We start from the raw sequence: 19,589 nt of genomic DNA, 5'->3' as shown, positions 1-19,589 counted from the left end.
TGTAATCCCAGCACTTTGGGAGCCAAGGAGGGCGGATGGCTTGAGCCCAGGAGTTCAGGACCATCCTGGCTAACATGGTAAAACCCCGTCTCTACTAAAAATACAAAAATTAGCCGGGCGACGTGGCAGGCGCCTGTAGTCCCAGCTACTCGGGAGGCTGAGGCAGGAGAATCGCTTGAACCTGGGAGGCGGAGCTTGCAGTGAGCCAAGATTGCACCATTGCACTCCAGCCTGGTGACAGAGAGAGACTCCGTCTAAAAAACAATTAAATAGAATAAACAACTAAGTGGCAGTGCAGAAGCTAAGTGGGGTGAGCTGCTGCCAGGCGGGACGAGGCCAAGGAAGGTCTGTCCTCCTGTTAGGGGGACTCACAGAGGAGCGTTCAAAGTGTTTGACTGGCAAGGAGGTGACTTGGCCCACTTGTACTTTCAGAGTTTTTCTTTTTTGAGCAGGTGCCAGACAGCAGCTTAAATTTGCACTTGTGTTTCTTATCAACCATTTCAGATAAAATCCCTTAGCCTGGATTAACTGCAAAATAAACATGTTCGTGGGAGCTGGGTTCTGTGTTTCAGATGCCCCCTGGGTGGGTATTTATGGCTACACTCCTTAGATTGAAGCAGAAGGCCCATGGGGTTCGCGGACCATCTGTACAAGAGTCACTCGCTTTAGGAAATCACTGTTTTAGGAAAAATAGATTCAAGGGCCTCGCCCAGCCCTGATGAAGAATCTCCAACGAAAGCCTGCGCACTGCACTAGAGCCGCACCACTCCCCAGCAGCGGGGTCCTGTGCTTGATAAGGGGGCTGAAGGCCAGGTGGGAGATGTCCCCACCCCACAAACCAGATAAAGTCGAAGTGGCAACCAACTTGGGACCATTTAACCGGGATGTCAAGCCAGAGCCTGGGGGTGAGCGCAACAGCATCACCAAGACTGGGAAGCAGGTTTGTGCCAGGTCCACCTCATTTAGTCCGAACCACCACCCAGCCTGACGGGTATTCAAATTCTACTTTACAACTGAGGGGAAAAACTCTCAAGATATAGAGGCCAAGCGCCTCGATCTGGTTACAGAGCTGGTGAGGGTTAGAGTGAGGGCAGCCTGCAGTCCACTCCCTCTGTAATGCCAGAGACCTGACCTAGAAGCCTCTCGGGAGGCTGCCACAGAGAACTCAAAGCTGAAAGCAGGCACCAGGACACTCACAGGTAGGCAGGGCCATGTGGAGGGGACCACTGGCTCAGCCACGTCACTGTGCCACAGGACTCACACTTTTGCCCCAACGAGAGGCCGGGATCGTGTCATTGTGTAACTGGGGTTCTTTCTACCCGTCCCTGAGGAGCTTAATTTGGCCTCTATCCCTGTGTTGCCATCTGAAGCACCCATTACCAGTGGGATATGTATGTCCGGAAAAGCCAAGCAAAACACGACCTAGCGCAGTCTGCTCCCCCCCTTTCCTGAGTTTCGCGGAACAGAAACATAAATGAAGCTGCCTGTGCCTGCCACTGCAGCACATGCCCCAGAAGGGCTGCGTGGGCATCCTTGGGGCTCCTTCTTGTCATCATCCAGACTCTTTGCCTGCCCTGATTTGGAGGTGGCTCAAGCCCCGCCATCTCCTCCCTGGGCAGGCGGGAGCGACTGTGCATTCCAGCCGGACATCCCGACAGCTCGGGCGTCAGGGGATGCAGGCTGAGCTGGCCCCTGCCATCTACCACTGTAATCGAACCCAAAAAAGAAACTTGGAGGGGCTCACACGCCTGTAGTACATTCTTCCGGGGCTGCTGCCTGACAGGGAGTGGGGGTGTTATCTGCCTGAGCACAGCTGATAGTGCCTTATGGAGAGATGTCACATGCCACCTCAATGGAGGATCAACGCAGAGAATTTGAGGTCAAGGGTTTAGGCCGAACCATTTCTATTTATAAAAAGGAGTGTCCAGGGGGAAGCAGAAGGGTAGGAGAAGACTGGCTCAGCCTGGCTGCCAGTCAGCAGGATGACAGCCAAGGGCAGAATGGAGCCTGCAGCACCTCTCCCTTTAAAGCTAAGCCCTCCACCAGGAGCCTCTCCTGTCAGAGCTTGAGTCTCTTTGTCTCCAGATGGCCTCTGTATACACACTAGCACGAGCCCACGTGGGAGAAACATGCCTTGTGACTGGCTGTGAATGTCACTGGGGACTGTCCCCCCACTTCATGGCTGAGAGGGCCTCCTGTGAACACAGCGTGGAGAAGGTGTCAGGCTCTTCAATTCTACAAGGACCAAAAAGGGCACACATTAAATTTTTGGAGACCCCAGCTCTTTGGCAGAGGCAGGGCCCCTAGATAACGGACCGTACAGATAGCCCCTCCCTCTCCTAACTGCACAGAGTGCAGGGTGACAGACACCCAGAGACACCACGGATCTAATTTCAGCTCTTGGCTCTGCTGGCATCTGGTTGAGGGAGGGATTTCTGAAACCCAACAGTGCTATACAATGAGATTCCTCTTCTTGCGAGCTTAAGAAATCACCAAAAACAAAGCCAGGTGGGTATCTAGCCTCTATCTGAGTCCTCTGGAGCCAGAGTCCCCAGGATGGAGGCTGGGAATGTGTACTTGACAAAGAACTCTGCAGGTGATGCTGGGGCATAGGCAAGATGGGGACCATCAGACCAGGTGGTGACACAGTGGGGACCTCACCATGGTCTACTGTCCCCACTTAAGCCATCAGAACCAAGGAGGTCACACTCTCTGCAACATGATGAATTAATGTCATGTCAAACTTTTATTAAAACATGAAAAAAAAAACCTGCCAATATGTAAAATTAAAAAAAAAAAAAAAAAAAATCCCTTCCCAAGTCGCCCCTGCTCATGACCCAAGCCAAAGTGCTGTCAGATTCTGGGTCTGAAAGAGAAAGTCTTACATCTGTTTTCAATGCGAGACGGTCCTTGTTTGATGGCAACTATCTAGGATGTTACAGGCCTCAAAGATACTGCATTAAAGATAAAGAAGCACTGTAACAGAACTGCAGTGATGAACTCTGGGCCGTGCTAGCAAACGCTGTTGTCAAATCCACTACCGTTCTGCTAGTGTTGTCTGGCAATAGCAGTGTCTTCCCACTTCCTGGGTCTACCCAAGGGCTATCTGCACTGTGGTTAGCAGACACTGGGTACGTGTGGTTACCAATGTCACTGCCACATACAGAATATAAAGGCTGTCTTCTCAAGCAACTGGTCCCTCCTCTCTGGAGTAGGACACACAGCACCCAAGAGCCACATGGAGATGAGCGGACAAGGCCGGCTAAGGGGCAGCACTGTCCTGCCTCACGCTGGCTACTATTGTACTGAAGAGCGCTATGGGTGCTTCTGAAACTCAACTGCTGCTGGCATGAGTGGCTTCCTGTGCCTCTTCTCAATCTCAGAGTGTGTCCTTGGATGGTCCTGATACACAACGGCAAAAAGAACATGGAGAGGAGATAACCAAGTTTTGGCCTCAAAAAGACAACCTACCAGCCTTTAACCTCTTCCCTATGTGGAAGGCGCTAGGTCCAAGTGAGACCATGGCACATTCGATGCTGTTTACCAACACCCGACGCTGGTGACTTTGGATGCCATCCTTGAAGACACAGTGCTGGCTGATGGAGGCTCTGCTGGCTTCTCAGAGCCACAGAAACGGGGCTATCTCCTTGGCTGTGATCTGAAAAAACGCACATACATTCTGTACAGAAACAGACAGTTTAATAGTGGCAGGGAAAACCCAACGTGAAATATAAAATAAGTAATCACGCGTCTCGTGAGTTTCGGTTTCTGTTGTTTCTTTCTGGGTGTATGTGTTCTGATGGCAGCGTCGGTCTGAGCAGCCTGCTCCAGCATTTCTCGGTGAAGCAGCTGAGGATGCAGTTGGTCCCAGGGACCGAAGGGCCTGCTGACACCCCTTCAGCTTCGCCAGCCACCAAAACCCTGCACAGACCTGCAAGGAAGCACAGGAGTGGTGGAGTCAGCTGCTCTGTCAGAGCAGTCACAGGCTCTGCTGCTCTGCCTGTGTGCAAAGGTCAGGACTCCGATTTTTTATTATTATTATTTTGATAGAGTCTCACTCTGTTGCCCAGGCTGGAGTGAAATGGCGTGATCTCAGCTCACTGCAACCTCCGCCTCTCGGGCTCAAGCACTTCTTCTGCCTCAGCCTCCCAAGTAGCTGGGATTACAGGCATGCACCACCATGCCTGGCTAATTTGTGTGTGTGTATCTATATATGTATGTATATTTTTAGTAGAGATAGGGTTTCACCATGTTGGCCAGGCTGGTCTCAAACTCCTGACCTCAAGTGATCTGCCACCTTGGCCTGCCAAAGTGCTAGGATGACAGGTGTGAGTCACTGTGCCTGTCCAGTTTTGTTTTGTTTTTTTTTTCTTTTGAGATAGGGACTGGCTGTCACCCAGGATGGAGTGTAGCAGTACCATCTTGGCTCACTGCAGCCTCGACCTCCCAGGCTCAAGCGATCCTCCCACCTCAGCTTCTGGAGTAGCTGGGACCACAGGCATGAGCCAGCATGCACAGCTAATTTTTAAAATTTTTAGTAGAGATGGGGTCTCACTATGTTGCGCAGGCTGGTCTTGACTCCTGGGCTCAAGCAGTCCTCCCACCTCAGCCTCCCAAAGTGCTGGGATTATAGGCATGAACCACCCACCTGGCTAAGACCGAATTTTAACGCCATGAAATTCTACACAGAAGCAGAGAGGATGGATCAACACATGAGACCTGGTGATGGCCCAGGGCCCAGGGGTTAGCACACGGCTTCTGAGAAACCCCCAAGGGAAGTCATGAGCAGCATCTCCTCAGCGCTGCCCTCAGGCCTGGCTCACTGGCAGGCTGCTCTCTTTCTCTCTGAACCATGTCTCTTAAGGCGGCGAGGCCTGGCACCTTCTGTCATATTGCTACAGAGAAGAGCAAGTCCACAAAACCCAAACCCTGCTGCTGAACCCCCACACTTCCAGGACAAGCTCTAAAACCAGGAAAAAATGAAAAGGAAATGCACAAATCCAGCAAGATCCACACACTTCCAACCTTATTTAATGCTTTTAATTAAGGTCAGACTCAAAAAGGGGGATACTTACGAGTTATTTGATCCAAAGCTGAAGCCTGAAAAGCAGAAGAGAGAAGTTAAAGCACGCATCCACTCGAAAGACGAAGGTGGTCCCCATGCTAAGTGCCTGCCCTCCTGTGCTTCTCATTCATGGGAAGCCCTCTGTGCCTCCCCCACCTACAGGAAGGCAGGAAAGGTACATGCAGAAGCCCCTTTATTCTGAGTTTGTCCTCTGGAGCTGCTCAGATCCCCCAGAAGGCAGAAGAAATCCTTTACTTTTTATGAGTTATCTTCTTGGTATTTGAGGTTCTTCCTCCCTCCCCGGCCCCGGCTGTAGGCAGAGGGTCTCTGGTTTGGCCTCTCTCTCAACTGCGCTGGACCACACAGATTCATTTCATTAGGAAAACTTTTTTTGTGTGTGTGCTGTGGTTGTTTTTCCATCCATTTGCTTCCTCTTCTTTTTGAGGGCCAGAGAAGCAGGATGGCTGGATTCTAGGCCTGGTTCTGCTGCTAACTGACTCTAGGCAAATCACTTAGTTCCTTGGAGTTTCTGTTTCTTCATTGGTACGACTGTAATGATACCTAAATTCTGTGCCTCGTCAGTTTATTGCAAGAACAAAACGGAAGACACTTTTTTTTTTTTTTTTTTTGAGACGGAGTCTTGCTCTGTCGCCCAGGCTGGAGTGCAGTGGCCAGATCTCGGCTCACTGCAAGCTCCGCCTCCCGGGTTCACGCCATTCTCCTGCCTCAGCCTCCCGAGTAGCTGGGACTACAGGCACCCGCCACCTTGCCTGGCTAGTTTTTTGTAATATTTAGTAGAGACGGGGTTTCACCGTGTTAGCCAGGATGGTCTCGATCTCCTGACCTCGTGATCCACCCGTCTCCGCCTCCCAAAGTGCTGGGATTACAGGCTTGAGCCACCGTGCCCGGCCGGAAGACACATATTCTGCCATCTGAAGAAGCAGAGTGTTAAACAAATGCAAGATGTTTTGTGAAGTTTCTACGTGTTTTCTTTTTTTTTTTTTTTGAGTCTGTTGGCTTAGATTTTTAAACCAAGGCCTAGTAAGACCATTATTATGTTGGGCTTCTCAAATCCTGAGAGGAAATAAAGACAGTAATTTCTTTGGTAAGAAATGACACAATGTTCTAAGTCTAACCAAAACCTAAAATATATATATATTTCTTCATTGGTATGAGATACATACATATATATATATATATATATATTTTTTTTTTTTTTCCAGCTGGGCGCAGTGGCTCACGCCTGTAATCCTCTTTGGGAGGCTGAGGCGGGTGAATCATGAGGTCAGGAGATGGAGACCACCCTGGCTAACCCAATGAAACTTTGTCTCTACTAAAAATACAAAACATTAGCCGGGTGTGGCGGTGGGCGCCTGTAGTCCCAGCTACTCAGAAGGCTGAGGCAGGAGAATGGCATGAACCCGGGTGGCGGAGTTTACAGTGAGCCGAGATCGCACCACTGCACTCCAGCCTGGGCAACAGAGAGAGACTCTGTCTCAAAAAAAAAATTTTTTTTTTCAACCACTTTCAGTATGTTATATATTTATTTATTTTGAGACAGGGTCTCATTCTGTCACCCAGGCTGGAGTGCAGTGGTGCAATCACAGCTCACTGCAGTCTCGACCTCTTGGGCTCCAGTGATCCTCCTGCTTCAGCCTCCTGAGTAGCTGGGACCACAGGTGTGTGCCACCATGTCTGGCCAATTTTAAAATTTTTTGTAGAGAATGGGGTCTTGCCATGTTGCCCAGGCTAGTCTCAAACTCCTGGGCTCAAGTGATCCTCCTGCCTTGCCAAAGTGCTGGGATTACAGGCGTGAGCCACGTGCCTGGTCAGCTTTTAAAATACTAAACAGACTGGTCAGGTAAAACATACTCATTTCTTTGGGGGAAGAAGGCAAGAGGGACCCATTGTGCTTGCGCAGGGAGAATTTGTGGCAGCTTACCTCCTGTGCCTGATCCAAAACCAGAGAATCCGCTACTCTGGGTCCCAAAACCAGAAGTCTGTTGGGACAGTGATCCGAAAGTGGGGGCATTCTGACTCGCGAGTGTGCCGAAGGATGTGGTGTTGCTGCTGCTCCCAAACCTGCGCTCCAGTGAGAAACAGACCGAGGTCAGTGGGGCCTCTCACCACTCGGCCATCTGCAAGCCTCGGCCCCCTGCCGTAAATCTCAATATACACGCCACACATGATCCAGGGTGACAGGCTGGGCCTAACTAGCAGCCTTTTAGAGAGAACGAGCTATCGTCCAGGGCCAACTTTTATCTCTGCTCTGGGAAGAAAAATGGCAGGACTACAGTATGAAATCCGACCTGGCCAGTGTTTTGGTTTCCATCCCCTATCAGAACACCAGGGCATCTGGGAACTATGCAGTACACATTTCCTGCTCTACCTCCAACAATCCTGAAGCTTTATTCTATCATTTTAGCATTTCTCACTTACCGACCATTCCCCCACACCCCGCTCCCATTTATTTATCTTCAGCTCCTCTTGGGATCTTGATTCTATTTACGTTTTCCAAGTCGTTTCATTCAGGATTTTGTATTTGTTTCCTGAATCAATAATTACTATCCAAAACAATGTAAAAGTGGCTACCATTTTCTTTCCCCTGCTGGCCCCACCTGGAGACAATCCCCTGTGTACCCTCGCTCAGTTCTCCCTCCAGATATGGTCCAGCACAGAAGGTGGCACTGTGTGGCCTACCAGAGCCCCTTGAATCATTTGCAGAGGAATTCAGCTGGGTTGGTGAGAGCTTCTGGGGTCTGGAGGTGACTAGGTGAGGGAAATAGATCAGTGGTTTCTGGGAGAAGGGGCAGCACCTGGGGCAAGAGTCAACCCCAAAGCAAGAAAAAGTATCTAAAACTCCCCCTTTCCCACCATTCTATTTACTTTTAATGGTGAGGTCAAGGCTCTTTCCATACAAAGGTGGCCAAGGGATCTGTTCTCATGGAACTTTCTCCCAGGAGCATCTGCTCCCTTCCTCCTCCTGCCTTAGGCCTCATCAGCAACAGCCTGCCCTTCTCAGAGGCCTGCCCTTCAGGGTAGGAGACAGGCTCATGGCCAGGGACCTGGAAGAGGGTAATGGGCTTTTATGGGGATTTAATAACCGACCTTGTATTAACCCTTTTTAGGACTGACTAACCAGCCAGTCAGGATTTGTGTGAGAGCTGCCCCAAGGCAGAATATGATACTTTTCTACTAGTAAAGAAAACAGCTGGTTTCAAATAAATAAATCAATTCTCAAGATACCCAGTCAACCCACACCTTCCACCAACTCCGTGGTACTGTGTGCTAGGTCATCACTGCAGAGAACAGCGTCCATTAAGACCGCTGAGAATACCAGCCTAAGTGGGTCTCTAACTGTCCTTTCCAAGCTTTCCTTAACTTTAATTCTTGGGGTTTCCTGAGGGCAAACCTAAGGCATTAGTCTCCCTGTGAAACAGGAGCAGCAGCAGGCCAACCCTCACTCTTGCTGCTGCGCTCCAGCATCTTGCATGGAGGGAAAGGGTGTGAGTAAGAATATACTATAGTTTATTTTCAAGATAAAGATGCTGTTAGCTTGCCAAGACTCAGATCCCAAGTATCTCTACAATTCCCCCAGACAAAATCATCTCCCCTCCCCCAAGTCTTCAGCTCATGTTGAGCCCAGTACCATGGTGAGAGGCATTTTAGAACTTTCAGGCATCAACACCTCCTTTGAATGACAGACTTGGTAGTCACCCCATGTACAATTTTTAAATTGGGATGTTGTGGTGGGGTGAAGATTTTTTTTCCCTTGGGGTTTTGGCAACCAGACTGAAATTCTGCCCTTAAAAGCAACTCCCTAACATGGCCTTCTCCAGTGCAGACGCACATGAGGCAATGAAAGCAGCTTCGAAATTCCTGATCATCCAGGATCTTCCCATGGGGGGGACCTGTGGAACTGAATACTCACTGTGGGGGCTGCAGGGGAGCAGGGGACACAGGGAATTGTTTGTTCAAGGACAATGGGTCTAACACAGAATAATCCCAAGATGAAAGAATCTGGTGGAAACCATTCACTGAGGACTTCCTAACAGAAGCTCCACAAGGGGGTACCCCTTGGCTACAAAGCAGTAGTTAAGGCAGGGCTGGTGCCTTCCTTTAGCCCCAGCAGGAGAACAGGGGCTCTGATGACCAGCATTTCTCATACGAGGGAACAGCAACACAGCTGAGGTCCATCCATGAATTCAACAAAGCCTGGCTTAAAAGAAATGAGTCTTACCCTGGAGAGGAACAGGAATCCTTGAGGGAGTTGTTCACCAGTTTCAAGGGAGGGGCCTTCAGCTCATGGTCAAATTTCTTTTCAGAGCACGAGTACAGGTCCCTAGTGCTTTTTGGCTGGCATGTGGGTTCCCAAGGGCCCTCCCCAGGGGGCTTACCCGAATCCTCCTGCGCTGGCAGCCGCAGTGCCCTCTCCGAACACTTTGCCTCCCGTCGAGCCCAGAGGGCTTGTAAAGGCTGGGGCTGAACCGAATGCTGGCACCCCTCCAAACCCAGGGGATCCCCCAAAAGTAGGAGGGCTGCCAAACACTGGAGCAGCACCGAAGCCACCTGAGCAAAACAGAGGCAAACAAACAAATAGGGAGAAAGAGAGGAGGAGATAGGAAGAGAAGACATTGAGCAATGAGAAACCAAATCAAAAAGGAAGAAAAAAAGGGAAAAGAGGATGTCAGCAATTCAAATGCAAGAACTAAAGAGCAACACCCACCTGCCCTTCTATCAAGAAAATAGTAACGAAAACAAAACAAAAGCCCTCAAAGCAAACCACCACGCTCCATTTCTATCAGAGGGCTCTGGGGTCCACTCAGGAGAGCTCCTGCAAACCCTGTGAAGTCAGCGTGAAGCTGTGTGAGCAGACCTCCGAGAGCCCACTCGGTGCACCTCCCACCCTTGCAGGTCCTCTGAGCTGTTTGGAGTGAAAAACCATTCTCGAAAACTCCAATCCCTACCCAGCTGTCAAAAAGATGACAGACTATATTACTTATCAGTACGCAGGCAAGACATCTAGCTTCACAGAAACCCAAATTATAAAATCAGAGGCTCAAAATCCCCCCTCAGGGAGAATTCCTGAATTGGGTCATAGCAGAGACAGACGTGCACATGGCGCCCAGCCAGGCGCTTTTTATTTATTTACAGCCTGATGGCTCCTACATTTCTCGTCGGAGTCTCCCTTTCTCTCGCTCAGTGGAGAAGGTTTTTTTTTTTTTTTTTTTTTAATGCTTTTTTCCTGCAGTTTGGAATTACTTCTCAATGAAAAAATACACCAAATTTCTTCTTTGGAGGTAGGCTGCTGTATAAATCTAATAAAATAGTAAGTCAACAGTGAGGACAGCCCTAGAGTTCAGATGCCTTCTGCAAGTTGCCAACATTGCTGCCCAGTGAGCTCAGGCTGCCAGAGGGCAGCACCACACAGGTGGCCACACAGACAAGGGTGAGGTCACACATGGGGCACCCTACTCTGATTGCTGGTGATGCCTGTCAGGCAGGAAGACAAAACATCCTCCCCTGAGCTATTCCTGATGCGGGTTCCCAAACTTCCAAGACACTGCTGAAATCATTCTACAGTATTAGAACAGACACTCAGTGAGTGTCTTCTGGAATGAACAGAACAGAATGGCCTAAGAAATGTGCTCTAACTGGGAGCGCTCTCTAAAAGTGCTCTTCTTTTTTTTTTTTTTTTTTTTTTTGAGACGGAGTCTCGCTCTGTCGCCCAGGCTGGAGTGCAGTGGCCGGATCTCAGCTCACTGCAAGCTCCGCCTCCCGGGTTCACGCCATTCTCCCGCCTCAGCCTCCCGAGTAGCTGGGACTACAGGCGCCCGCCTCCTCGCCCGGCTAGTTTTCTGTATTTTTCAGTAGAGACGGGGTTTCACCGTGTAGGCCAGGATGGTCTCGATCTCCTGACCTCGTGATCCGCCCGTCTCGGCCTCCCAAAGTGCTGGGATTACAGGCTTGAGCCACCGCGCCCGGCCAAGTGCTCTTCTTAAAGTGAGTTTTGGCCCATGAACTGCATGCTGGCGGGAGTAATGGTGGCTTAGCGACAAGCCTTTTCTCCCCTTTCAGAAAGTGAGTCTGTTGTTAGAGGGATGAAATCTAGACTTCTTATTGTTTATGTAACCACAACACAAGATTCTGCTGTCTGAATCAGGAAAGATCAAATCCTGGGTATGAAAAGCTGTCAGCTGAATTCCTCAGTTAACTGTTACTTTGTGATTCACTCATGTGCCTATTTGCCATTAATAGTGGTAGGCTGCAAAACTGAGAAGATACTTTTTTGCTAAGGCTCATGTTTGGGTTAACATTCCGCATTTTAAAACCTTGAGTGAAATTCCAAGCCATGATAATGGAGACTGTTGGGTTATAAATATAACAGACTGGAAAAAAAAGTGCTAAAAAACCCTTACAGTTGAATTATTTAAGACTGATCACAGATCTAGTTACACTTTCTTCCTAGACATGCAGGGCTTTATCCAGTGCCTTCTTTTCAATATTGCTTAGACTGCTTGGTGGAAGGTGAGTGAAAAATAGGAAGTCATGACGATACAGAAAATAAACTGGACAGCGGAGGGGTGGCGGTTAAGTATACACAGAGAGAAAAAGCCCCCAAACAACACACCTGGGTCCCAGCCAAATTACACAGGAAGAAAACAGTCACTCTGGCTTAAACAGGCAACTCCCTCCTGATGGCAGGAGGGGTTCGATTTTATCAGTTGCCTTATTTTCATAAATTTCTTCTCCAGAAGAAATATAAATTTTTTAATAATCAATGATGATAAACTTTCTGATTTATTGAGGGCCCACTCTATGCCAGGGGCTTCACAGCAGTTCTCTTAAATCCTCCCAATAAACCTGGGATCCTTACATCACAGGGGAGGAAACTGAGACTTAGAGAATATGCCACTTGTCCAAACTTTAGCCAGCTGGTGGGTGCTAGAGCTGGGACTGGAATAAGGTCTGTGCGACTCAAACGCCCACCTCTCATCTTCCCATCATTCATTCCCCTGCCTGCCTCCCTCCAAATCTAACACTTGAGCGAGAAAGCAGGGTGTAGACCACTGACCATGGTGGGCAGGGCAGCAAGGCCATCTTCACTCCATCCCACCTTCCTCCTGTCCTCTCCCTGGATGACCTCCAGCAGGATTTTTTTTTTTTTGAGATGGAGTCTCACTCTGTCGCCCAGGCTGGGGTACAGTGGCTGGATCTCAGCTCACTGCAAGCTCCGCCTCCTGGGTTTATGCCATTCTCCTGCCTCAGTCTCCCGAGTAGCTGGGATTACAGGTGCCCGCCACCTCGCCCAGCTAGTGTTTTATATTTTTTAGTAGAGACAGGGTTTCACTGTGTTAGTCAGGATGGTCTCGATCTCCTGACCTCGTGATCCGCCCGTCTCAGGATTATTTTCTAATGCAATTTTAGAGAAGGGAGGATAGACACTTTGGAATTTTTCAAAGACCCATCCAAATCATCAACTTAAAATCTCTCTTACAGCAAAAAGTGACTGCCCCGATGCCTGCGCAGGAAGGCAGTTCCTCCATTCACAGCAGCCCTTCCTTCTACTCGGGACTTCCAGTCCCCTCTTTCGACAGAAAAAGCTCTCCCAGAACCAGTACGAGTTCGGCTGCAGAGAGATGAAGTCCCTAAAACATGAGGGGGCGTGGTCTTTCCCCTGCCCTCACTTTGATGTTTATGGTTACTAGTTCATTCATCTTACGTATCTGAAAGATAATTTTTCTCTATTTGAGTCCTCAATCTAAGTATTACAGTTTCATGGGGCAAATAAATAAATACTATGAAAAGTTGAGGCATATATTTTCTCTAAGACTGGACAAATAAAAGGGTCAGATTTTCTTTCTTTTTTTAAGACAGTCTTGCTCTGTTGCCCAGGATGAAGTGCAGTGGCATAATTTTGGCTCACTGCAATCTCTGCCTCCCAGGATCAACTGATCCTCCCACCTCAGTCTCCTGAGGAGCTGGGACTACAGGCATGCACCACTGTGTCTGGCTTATTTTTGCTTTTTTTTTTTTTTTTTTTGTAGAGACGGGTTTTTGCCATGTTACCTAAGCTGGTTTCAAACTCCTGGACTCAAGTGATCTGTCTTCCTTGGCCTCCCAAAGTGCTGGAATTACAGGTGTGAGCCACTGTACCCAGTGTCTGAATTAGGTGTGATTTTCCTTTTTTCTTTTAGAGATAAAGGTCTCACTATGCTGCCCAGGTTGGTCTTGAACTTCTGGGCTCAAGTGATCCTCCCACCTCAGCCTCCCAAACTGCTGGGATTATAGGCGCAATTTCAAAGGTCAGATTTCCAAATCAATGGGGACATAATCCCAGGATAAAGAACCATATATAGGAAAACCATAAGAGTCAAAGAAAACATTATCAGTCTTCTAAAAACAAACAAAGTTTTGATGATCGATGAACTAATATTCCCCAGTTGAAATGTTCACGATGCGGTGGCTCAAGCCTGTAATCCCAGCACTTTGGGAGGCCGAGACGGGCGGATCACAAGGTCAGGAGATCGAGACCATCCTGGCTAACCTGGTGAAACCTCGTCTCTACTAAAAAATACAAAAAACTAGCCGGGCGAGGTGGCCGGCGCCTGTAGTCCCAGCTACTCAGGAGGCTGAGGCAGGAGAATAGCATAAACCCGGGAGGCGGAGGTTGCAGTGAGCTGAGATCTGGCCACTGCACTCCAGTCTGGGCGACAGAGCGAGACTCCGTCTCAAAAAAAAAAAAAAAAAAAAGAAATGTTCACGATGTGCCTTTCTAACTGGGATAAAAGCCTTGTGGCCCTTTCATTTTTAAATAATGCACTGTGTGTGTGGCAAAAAGAAAGCTGCGAAGCCCATTTCAGAATATTCTGTTTTAATTTCTAGGAGCAGTATTAACAACTAGGAACCAAGGACTAAGCTACCTGAGTCACAGTTTGACGTAAGGTACACAGTGGATTTGGAAACCACAGCACTTTAGGCTCTACACATGAGACTCCATGTATTAATTTGGGGCAGCCTTACTCCCAAGTCAGAGCCACCGATGCATCTAGTCCTGAGGTTGGATCCTTCCTCTGGAATTAGCATATTTCAGAGCATCCTATACATACGAGGGCCAAGTGTCCTGCCCACTTACCCACGGGGAGTTTGCTTTCAAAAGCTGCTTGCTCAAACAGCCTACCCTGGACCCCCCGTCTTAAAAAAAATTCTTTTCACACAACTTTCCATCAACAAGAACAGGAGTGCAGACTCCCCGCAGATCTCAGAGACAGAAACAGAATGGAGAGGCAGATGATGGAAATGAAGTACGTCTTCAGATCTAAACACATATTGTTCTTTAAAAATTTTTAGTTATAAATACATGATTATAAAAAGGCATATAATTTATATAAATGTATACTTTAATAGTAATGCTGGGATAAAAAGTAGTGCTAGTAATGTTCCTTTTCCTTGTTTACATGGGTGTCAACTATGAAAATTAATTCAGCTGTGTACTTATGCTATTTGGATTGTGGATACACATATACTTCAATTAAAAATAAAAGGATCTGGGGGCCAGGAGTGGTGGCTCACGCCTGTAATCCCAGCACTTTGGGAGGCCGAGGTGGGGAGATCACGAGGTCAGGAGATCGAGACCATCACCATTTCACATGGTGAAACGCCATCTCTATTAAAAATACAAAAAATTAGCTGGGTGTGGTGGTGGGTGCCTGTAGTCCCAGCTACTCGGGAGGCTGAGGCAGGAGAATGGCGTGAACCCGGGAGGCAGAGGTTGCAGTGAGCCGAGATCGCACCACTGCACTCCAGCCTGGGTGACAGAGCCAGACTCCATCTCAAAAACAAAAACAAAAACAAAAACAAAAAAACTGATTTGCGAAAGAGGGGAAAGTAATATACAGATGAGAAATTAAACAGATAATCTGCTTTGACCCTCACAAATAATGGGCACCCCAACAAATCCATGACTCAGGATGCTTTCCTGTTGATACTTTATTTTCTTATGTGTTCCTTTACTTTGGTTGTTCTGCAGCTGTAAAATATTTACAATGTTTTCTTTCCAAGAAGACTCTGTGTTCTCTAAAGAGCTGCATTACAGCTGGGCGCGGTGGCTCACGTCTGTAATCCCAGCACTTTGGGAGGCCGAGGTGGGCAGATCATGAGGTCAAGAGACGGAGACCAGCCTGGCCAACATGGTGAAACCTCGTCTCTACTAAAAGTACAAAAATTAGCTGGGTATGGTGGCACATGCCTATAATCCCAGCTACTAGGGAGGCTGAGGCAGAAGAATTGCCTGAACCAGGGAGTCGGAGGTTGCCGTGAGCCGAGATCGCACCATTGAACTCCAGCCTGGTAACAGATTTAGACTCCATCTCACACACACACACAAAAAAAGGGTTGCATTACTTGCGTTCAATGCTTTTAAACATGTTTTGGAAGACCTGGAATCATGTTAGGAATGTAGCAGATGCTCAGTAAATATGAAGAGGAGGAAATAGTTAACTTCTTTACTCCAATCCTATTCTCTTGAGATAACCACCCTAGAGATGTCTCCTTCCAGATATCTACGCATAAACAAATATGCATAAAAAGATAACCATAACAAATAGACACAGGAGTACCTGTTTTGTTTGGAGAGGAAAACCCAAAGCCTTGGGATGCCACACTTCCTCCTCCAGAGCTGAAAGTGCCAGTGGGTTTCTGCTCTCCAAATGACGAGCTGGCAAATCCACCAAATGTCTTGGCCCCACTGTTTCCAAACAGGTTAGAGGTATCTGAAGAGACGAACAGATGAAGATGTGAGGGAGGTCAGAGGGAGAGAAATGTCTTTACCTGCTTCTCAGAACAAAGAAAAAAATATCAGTTGGGTGTTTGGGAAGATGGCAGTGACAAGCCGCCTAGAACCCAAGGGAGCGGAGCGACAGAGCGACAGGCACTTTCTCTGATTTTCACACACCTTGCTGGGAAGTTTTTAGTCATTCTGGCACCCAGGCTCAGGATTTCCTGGCATGATTCTACAGGCACAAAATAAAGGAGCAGTGAGAGGCCCCACTGAAGAGGCTCCTTTGCAGAAGCTCACGGCGTGCTCCCGCAGGTGTCAGGACTGCCCAGCAATGGAGGCCATGGCTCAGCCCCACAGGCTGCTTTCTTCTCAAGAAAGGGTTTGCTTTGATTGGTTTCTTCACACCAAGACCAACTTCAAATTTTGTCAAACTAGGGAAATTAAAGTTAGAACAAATCCAAACCAGGCATAATGGCTTCTAGCACTTACTTACTGCTTTTATAGTCAAGTTCAGCATGCTTATGGCTGCCCGAGCTGCTCAGAGAATGGCAGTGAAATGAGAAAAATCATGGTGCTCCTATCTTTGATCCAAGGGGATATAGGGATGGTCTGAAGAATGTGAAAGAGGCTAGCAAGACTTCCAGTCAGCTTTCCTCTAAGAGGTTTAATGAAGCCCTTGACCTTTTAGATACTTATCTAGGGGGTCATTCCCCCTCTCTCAACTATGAATTCACTCCAAGAATTAAAGGAAAAAAGGAAACTACTAAAAACCAAGATGGCTGAGAATTTTTTTTCACCTGTTACAAGAAATGCAAACCTGACAGACAATAAATAGCCAAAGTCCACATACACAGAAGCCGTCACTCAAATACAGCATAGGATATGTCAGAGTTTTCAAACTTCTTTTTTTGGGGGGGAGGGGTGTTGGTGGGAAGGCAAGGAATAACTCACGTTTCCTACCACGTCTGGATGGGTGTTTTATTAAATATATGCCCACAAGGCAGGCAGAAGCTATCCTGAAGTGGAATGGATGCCCAAAGACACAAGGCATAAATGGGAGGCATAGCGTATGCTCTGGGTAATCACTGGGTGGGTAATAAAGGACCAGTCTCTCCCTAAACCAGTCAGGTGTTCACAGGGAAGGTGAAAGGAGAGGACTGGAGGAGGGGGAGCACTTAACATCATTTTCAAAGTTGAGCTGTTGGAAGGGGTGGCCCCCCCCCATTAACCTGTCACCTCCTCAGGTCTCTCAACTTGTGCTGCTACAAACCGACCCTAACAGGAGAGCCAACACGGTTAATACGTCCGGATGCAATGCTCTTAATCCATAATCCAGGAAGTGAGTGGCCTCACTTTGGGACCCAGTCACCTCAAATTTCCAGGCACCAGTAATACAGTATGACTTGGCCCATCACATTATGGTCACTGCCCTAGAAAAACACTGCTGACAATTTGAGAGCCTGGCTAAGGACCCACATGTCGGGTATGTCAGGCATTGGCAGCTGGGTGGTTAAGAAATCCCTCTGTATCACCCTCATAACTTGGTACCACAGGATAATTTATCCCTTGATGGAGTCCCACAAAACGGCCTCCTGAGCAGTTTGACCTTCCCCTTATTGAGCTAGCCCAAAGTTAAGTTTGATTCCTTCAATGGCAGTACATTTGACACTGGAGATGAAAAACAGGCTTCTCAGCCATTCCGTTTACTTGGTATTTCAAGAACAGAGGGCTGCAATTTTGTACTTTGTTAGTGCTAGCAATGCAAAATTCAAATAGCAAACAAATTCAAAGGCAAGACTGGGGTTGAATTTCCTCTTGGAGAAATTTGGTGCAACCATATGAAATGAGAGGTGAAATGATTTTACTGAGATAGTGGTGGGAAGTCAGAGATCATTTAGAAGTCTTTGGGCTTTTTTATCTTTTGCTCTATTTAAAACTCTTTGACTTTAAAATCTTTATGGTATATCATAGTGGAACAAGCAGTGAAGTTTGCAGTCAGACCCAGATGAGATTACCTAATAGCTGTGTGACCCTGGGCAAGGACTTAACTAAGTCCCAGTTTCCCCACACATAGAACAGGACAGCAATCCTGACTCTGCAAGGGATGCTGGGAAGATAACATGATGCACACAGGGCACTAGTGTGATATGTTGTGGACCCTCAGAAAAGGCTGCTGCCCTTCTCTGTTCCTTCAACCTCCTCCTTCCACATCTCAATCACACTTCAGCTAGTAAGACACTGAGCAGGTCAGCAGGAGATAATGAAATCCTTTTCATTTTTAGAAGATCCCAAGAATGACCCCATTAAAGCTGTAATCACTCTCATTTAGTCTCTCAAGGAGCTCTGCATGTTGAGACATTTTACCATTGATTTAAACTGCTCTGAAACATAGTAGCATAAAACAATGACTGCGACTCTGTTTCTAATGTCAACAATGTGTTTCTTGGTTTTCTCCTAATGGTTCCAAAATAACACAATCTCTAGCTTTTGAAAATACGTTACCATATTCTCATATTACCAAAGAGAATATCTTGGCGAACAGAACAATATTTCACTATAGAAGATTCCTTTCGACTTGTAAATAAACTATGCAGTAAAAAAAAACAAGTTTGTCTTTGCATAGCCATCTGTGACTGACACTTTAGGGGTGTCAAGTACAGGTAAGACTGTCATCTGCTCCGGGCTTCTGCCCTGCTGGCAAAACATGGATCCTCTTTGGTCTTTTATTTGGCAAAAACACTAGCATAATCCAACATGCATGCCTGACCCAATCTGAATTAAATTATACTTAATATAAACTGGATAGTAATTAAATTTGACACAAAGAGTACCAGACCAGGCCCCATATCATCCTGCAGGTCTAAAGTCACTGAATAAGAATTCAGTGCACACTCTGAAGGGGTCTCTCAAGCAGCTCTTGCCCAGGATACTTTCCAAGATATTTTCTTCAAGAACAGTTGTAGACGGACCCATGAACCCACATGATTATCATCAAACGGCTTCTTCATCTCCTGATGAAACAAATATGTCTTTCAGGACCCTAAACAGAAATAATGTGCTGGGAATGGCCCTACACAGTGTCCTCAGGACAATACTCAAGGAGGCAACAGGTCCTTATGGGTAACAGTCCACAGTGGTGGTGACTTTTAGATGACCCCATGGGTTCACAGGTTTTCTTTAGTAGAGTCTATGGGAATGACAGAGAGAAGCCCTTCTTGCAAGCTTTGAGCTTCTGGATACAGAACATGCCAACTCCAAGCACTGGTGTTCTCAGCTTGTCTCTCCTGGTCATTGTTATAGTTCTCATGACTTCTCAGGGGTCAAGTGGGCAGTTTCAGGGCTAAGCAGCCCAGGGCATAAATGTCACAAAGAGAACTGCTCAAACAACTCTCTATAATGGGGTCTTTTCCATGCATAAATGTTGCCCAAAAAGGCATACCTGGGAGACGTTATGTAAACATGGCCCATCAGAGCTCAGGAAAAGCATCTGGACTAAATCCTGGCTATGCCACTGAATAGCTGTGCAGCTTCTGCAGTCTATATCTCCTCTTGGACCTGATTTTCCTATCAGTGAAATGGGGACAGCCACATCTAAAAACACTGTTGTAAGAAGTGGTTAGCTCATGTGCATTGAGCTTCTGGCACACAGTAGGTGATTAATAAAGGCTGGTTTATTTCTGCTTGATGGTTTGTGTAGTGATGAAATCCAAGGGCCGCAGGACTTCCAGAGAGGGAGCAATCATG

At 47.5% G+C, this 19,589-nt stretch overlaps 1 protein-coding gene across 6 annotated transcripts in view; it reads right to left on the bottom strand.

The window, feature by feature from the left end:
- Nucleotides 1-1,741: 1,741 nt before the first annotated feature.
- Nucleotides 1,742-19,589, bottom strand: part of NUP214 (nucleoporin 214) — a 112,593-nt gene continuing 94,745 nt past the window's right edge. For 3 of the 6 annotated variants that reach the window (XM_008005906.3, XM_073022019.1, XM_073022020.1), the window contains exons 32-36: nt 15,685-15,837; nt 9,463-9,634; nt 7,008-7,147; nt 5,076-5,100; nt 2,765-3,931 (exon numbers count right to left, since the gene is read on the bottom strand). In XM_008005906.3, coding sequence (XP_008004097.3) covers nt 3,898-3,931; nt 5,076-5,100; nt 7,008-7,147; nt 9,463-9,634; nt 15,685-15,837 — 524 coding nt within the window. In that variant the 3' untranslated portion in view covers nt 2,765-3,897. Of the gene's footprint in view, nt 2,236-2,287; nt 3,932-5,075; nt 5,101-7,007; nt 7,148-9,462; nt 9,635-15,684; nt 15,838-19,589 lie in introns of those variants that run through there. The other 3 variants (XR_012094894.1, XM_073022018.1, XM_008005907.3) reach the window with 3 other exon arrangements.

The sequence above is a fragment of the Chlorocebus sabaeus genome, chromosome 12 (genome assembly GCF_047675955.1).
Source record: "Chlorocebus sabaeus isolate Y175 chromosome 12, mChlSab1.0.hap1, whole genome shotgun sequence".
Taxonomy (NCBI): Eukaryota; Metazoa; Chordata; class Mammalia; order Primates; family Cercopithecidae; genus Chlorocebus; species Chlorocebus sabaeus.
Note: the sequence above shows the minus strand (reverse complement) of the source record. Positions and strands in the feature narration are given on the sequence as shown.